The 5,469-nt window shown below is 36.3% G+C and overlaps 1 protein-coding gene across 1 annotated transcript; it reads left to right on the top strand.

Moving 5' to 3' along the window:
- The first annotated feature begins 1,615 nt into the window (after positions 1 to 1,615).
- On the top strand, positions 1,616 to 5,246 carry LOC127618429 (isocitrate dehydrogenase [NAD] subunit gamma, mitochondrial-like). The gene is made up of 11 exons (XM_052090863.1): positions 1,616 to 1,651; positions 1,794 to 1,891; positions 1,992 to 2,124; positions 2,195 to 2,253; positions 2,986 to 3,118; positions 3,218 to 3,351; positions 3,599 to 3,701; positions 3,866 to 4,012; positions 4,092 to 4,186; positions 4,417 to 4,477; positions 4,578 to 5,246. The coding sequence occupies exons 1-11, from the start codon at positions 1,616 to 1,618 to the stop codon at positions 4,680 to 4,682; spliced, it is 1,104 nt and encodes a 367-aa protein (XP_051946823.1). The 3' UTR covers positions 4,683 to 5,246.
- The last annotated feature ends 223 nt before the right edge of the window (positions 5,247 to 5,469 follow it).

Genomic DNA, 5,469 nt, shown 5'->3' with positions numbered 1-5,469 from the left:
CCTTTATGGCCACCATGTACCCATCCTCTGATGGCTACTTCCAGCAGGATAATGCACCATGTCACAAAGCTCGAATCATTTCAAATTGGTTTCTTGAACATGACAATGAGTTCACTGTACTAAAATGGCCCCCACAGTCACCAGATCTCAACCCAATAGAGCATCTTTGGGATGTGGTGGAACGGGAGCTTGCGTGCCCTGGATGTGCATCCCACAAATCTCCATCAACTGCAAGATGCTATCCTATCAATATGGGCCAACATTTCTAAAGAATGCTTTCAGCACCTTGTTGAATCAATGCCACGTAGAATTAAGGCAGTTCTGAAGGCGAAAGGGGGTCAAACACAGTATTAGTATGGTGTTCCTAATAATCCTTTAGGTGAGTGTATATATATATATTATACTATACTCCTTTTCACTGAATGAGGGAGCAACATAATTAGTTAAAAAGAAATAATAACAGAAGGTTTTTATTATATAATTTATTTATTGTTTTTAATTTGGGGTAAAAGGCCCACTGGGCATTTAAAGTGATATTGTGTAAATATAGGGACAGAAGTTATAGGGCAAGATTTAGGCAAATATTTTTGAGACTGCAGGTTGCCTTTTTCAGTAGTACATAATGCTTATTCAAATAAATAAACATTTCAGAAAAGGGTTTTGACAAAATGTAATTAGGTAATCCAAAAGTAATTGGATTAGATTACAAAAGCTAACCAGGTACTGATTACAAATTAAAATTCACAAGTAATCCACCCAGAAATGCATATTAATCTTCATTGTGATTGGATCACTCCGTGTGAGCTCACTCTGAACATTCTTCATAACAAATCTATATAGGGGCCTTTAGCTCCTGCAACAGTGGGGCTTTTTACCTTCTATTTATTGGAAACATTTTAAAAATGTTTGATTTAATGACCTTGAGCAAAACTTAAAATGACAAATAGGTATTATGTCTAAAAATAAATGTGATCATTTCAGGGATTCTCATGAGCTACAAATACTGTATTTTCAACATTTAAAAAAAAATTATTAGATTAAATTACCTTAAAATCAAACTTTAGACATTGCACGCAACAATCTCGTGGATCTGGAATATTTTGCAGTGTCAAAATCAAAAGTGCCTTTAGCCCCATGGTACCCTATTATCTTATCTTAAAATTAACTGTCCATCTAACTGAAATTCTTCAAATTTAAGGACTATTACTGTATAGTGTTTCTGTAAATTGTGTAACTTACACAATCAAATTGTAGTTTAACAGGTTTAGCATTAAGGCTACATTTCCTTATCAAGCAGTTTTTTGTAATGTCATTTTTTCAGCATTGTGTTTACAACAACTTCTCTACTTTTGCTTGCTTAAATACAAAAGCTAATTTGTGTAAGCATTAGCCTAGCAAAATTGGTTTTCACTGACTCTCTACTCCTGTTTACTCTCTCTGATTCTCCCATACCTCAACAACCAACCACGCCCAGACTATTGTGAGTACTGCTTCTGCGTAATATGAGCTTAAAGCGTGTGTGTTAGATTTGTGGTGTTTTAGTACAAAAAGTCTTAGCCAGTCACAAAAAATAAATAAATAAGCAGATCATGTTCAGGTATTTGGATCAGATCAAATGGCAGAGATGCATTTTGATGCACTGATCAGCCTGGTAACTTGAATATATGTATGACAATTATGTCATACAATTGAAAACCCAATTAACTAATCACTAGTATGTAAATTTATCCATACATTATATCAGAGCTTTGGATTTCTCTTGTAAAGTCTCTGATTTGCTTTCCGCTCATCAGCCGCCACCTGCTAAATATGGAGGCAGACACACTGTGACTTTGATCCCTGGTGATGGTATTGGGCCTGAACTTCTGAACCACGTCAGAGAACTTTTCAGGTTTGAAGATAAGGTGTTCTGTAAAGCTCTTTTGTAAGTATTCTGTCCTTAATGTCAAAATAAAGTGTTCTTTTTGTTCTGAATGTAATGATATTCACAGATTCTGCTGTGTCCCAGTGAATTTTGAGATTGTCAAGGTAGCTTCAGCTACTACTACAGAGGATGATATCAAGTATGCTATTACTGCAATCAAACGGAATGGAGTAGCACTTAAGGGTGGGCATGGGCATATAGTGCATTTGTGTCAATGTTAACAAAAGAAATGTTTATGTATGTGGTATTAGTCTAGCTCTGTTTTTACAGGTAACAGAGACCAATCACAACCTTCCTCCATCTTATAAATCCACGAACCATGTGCTTCGGTAAGATGCTTTGATTATCTGTGGTCAATTCAGACTGTGTATTCATATTAATCAGAGTTCAGTCATGACGGCTTTAGGAAAGATTCAGCATGTTAATGTGGGTATGGCATATTGATAGGATATATGTCTTGTCTGACTAGGTCTGCTATGCTGCTGCTAGAACATACACAAACAAATTAAGCATGTAGACATGCTGCTGCACAATTAGACATATTGTTAATACAATCCCCATGTAGCAGTTCTAGACATGTGGAGGGTTTCAGAGAAAATTTGCAGCGTACTGCTGTGCAACCAATTTACATATTACTCAAAGAAAGCAAGCTGATGAAGGACCTACCAGCGTACACCATGTGAGCCGATTGGCTTGACATAGCCAATCAGCTCGCTCACATATGATAACAGATAACAAGTTCAAAGATTTTATCAGCTTGTGTCATTCAAAGTTGCATGCCTGAACATGGTCATTTGGCAAAATTCTTAATTTAACTATTATATGTGTCTGGAAATGTCCCATTTGTTGTTTACGATAACATTTTAATGGGTAATTCATACTGAAAATTGAAATTTACAACACTATATGAACGTATTTAAATTTCATTCCATTTGAATTCTTCTAGAATTCTGTTTGCTGCCTCAATTCAAAAATAGGAATTGAACTGGAATTTAAAAGGCAATCTCATTTCAATTCTGAATGGCGTGTAACCCTGATGGTTTTAATTTGCACTCCCACAGAACATCTTTGGACCTGTATGCTAATGTGATGCATTGTCAGTCTCTTCCTGGAGTCCCGACCCACCACAAAGACATTGACATCATCATCATTAGGGAGAATACTGAAGGAGAATACAGCAGCTTGGAGCATGAGGTCTGGGTGTTTGTATCTCTTACAGTTTTAGGACACCAATTATGCTCGAATAAATATAATCTTTTCTGGACTTGTCTTATCTCGTCTCCTCTCTTCCAGAATGTTCCAGGGGTGGTGGAGTGTCTAAATATAATAACTCGTGTGAATTCATTGCGGATTGCTGAATACGCCTTTAACTTAGCCAGGGAGGAAGGGCGCCGCAAGGTCACTGCTGTGCACAAAGCTAACATCATGTGAGTAACTCTTTACTTATAAATGGCTTTAAACTCCCCCTGTTTTATATTTGAAGCACTGAATCATCTGGCAAAACATTACTTTATAAAATTTGATCAATTAGATAACATGCATTTAAACCGAAACTATTTTGAAACCAAGTGGCATCTGCAAACAAATTATGCTAGAACTTTTGGTAGAACTAACTTCTCTTAGCCATTTTTGTAATAACTTGCAAATCACCACTTGGTTATGTATTTTAAACAGGAAGCTTGGTGATGGTCTTTTCCTACAATGCTGTAAGGAGGTGGCAGCTGGATATCCTGATATCACATTTGAAAATATGATTGTGGATAATACCTCTATGCAGGTGTATGAATGTTGCTCTACAGTTGTTTTATGTATAGGAACATTTCATGCTGTCGTAAACACTAGGGATTTAGGGATACATTTTCACATATGGCCCACAGAAACGGGCTAAAAGTGGATTAGTCATTGTAAAAAAAGAAACTTTATATGTTTCTGTTTGTATAGCTGGTCTCTAAGCCCCAGCAGTTTGATGTTATGGTGATGCCTAATCTCTATGGAAACATAGTGAGCAATGTGTGTGCTGGACTTGTTGAAGGTCCAGGTTTGGTACCTGGAGTAAACTACGGCAAGGACTATTCTGTTTTTGAGACCGTAAGTAAGAGCAGAAATTAGTTATACAATATGACCGCTGATAGGCTGAATAGAGAGCACATCCTTTGCTCTTTTATAGGCCACAAGGAACACTGGAAAAAGCATCGCAAACAAAAATATTGCAAACCCCACCGCTACACTGCTGGCCAGCTGCCTGATGCTTGATCACTTAAAGTGCGTGTATAAATATGTTCTTATGAAATTCCACTTCTTAATGTATCACCAATGCATTGTAGGACATAATGCATGCATAAAAAGTTTGTACTCTGTTTCATTCACTTCATTGCAGGAAGCATTTTCAACACTAAATGGACCAGAACAGTGTGCACACATCCTCTCCAAATGGCTCTTTTTGTTAAATCCATGTTTTGCTTTTATTTCTGACCTATCTTTCCTGTTTTTAGACTTCATGCATATGCCAGTATGATTCGAAATGCAGTTCTGAAAACTTTGTCTGAAACTCAGGTATGATGCATTATCAATATAAATGGTGTTCAAGTATTTGATTTATATTATATACCTTTTTTTTATTATACAGTATGAATAACTCACTATATCCCTGCAGTTGCACACAGCTGACTTGGGAGGTCAGGGCACGACCTCTGAGGTGGTCCAGTCCATTATGCAGGAGATCCAAAGAGGGGGTCCCCGCATATCAAAACGGATCTGAACTTCATGCCAACATGTTTTTTTTTTATCCTCTCACAGATCTGACTAATGGACACCAGAGAACCATCTAAATACGTAACACAGATTAATGCCTTGGTAAAACAGAAGAATCATTTGAATTTTTTTTAAGTGAAGTTGAACACATTTTCTATAACCTTTTTAGGGTGAATTCTTCAATCAAAAGCATGCCTTTTGAAACTGTTGGTTGAAGGGTGTGTGCGCAAAAGCATCTTTGACTGTCAAATGAGGAAGTTGAAATTTGTTTTTCACATGCAGTCTATTTGTTTTGATAGCAATAATGCTGAAATGTTGGTGAAGAATTTCACTAAATTACTTTAGTATAAATTTTGTTTACTAGAATACATTATATGCAATAAATCTTATTAGGTCAGCTTGACTAAAGACTGCACCTAGCTCACTGTAACATGGAGAACAAGATTATGCATGACATGCTAATATTGATCCCAAAATGTTTATATCATAATGAAGAGTGACATTGGTTTCTCTGACATTCAGTTTCATCTTAATTTATTGATGATCTTTTTTTGTCCAACTGTAAACTGACAATGCACAAAGCACTTTTATTAATAAATTCCTACTTATTACCTCACCCAGTTTTGTGCTGTTCATGTTTTCAATGACCTACAATTTTGTGCAGTCAAATAAAGTCATGGTTTTATGGATGGAACATTTTCCAATAGGTGGCACTAAAATACCACTAATTGTGTGTAGAAATAAAATGCTGGGGTCAAAATTCCAAGAACACAAATGCTTGTTTTCTATAGCAG

The sequence above is a fragment of the Xyrauchen texanus genome, chromosome 25, assembly GCF_025860055.1.
Source record: "Xyrauchen texanus isolate HMW12.3.18 chromosome 25, RBS_HiC_50CHRs, whole genome shotgun sequence".
Classification (NCBI taxonomy): domain Eukaryota; kingdom Metazoa; phylum Chordata; class Actinopteri; order Cypriniformes; family Catostomidae; genus Xyrauchen; species Xyrauchen texanus.
Note: the sequence above shows the minus strand (reverse complement) of the source record. Positions and strands in the feature narration are given on the sequence as shown.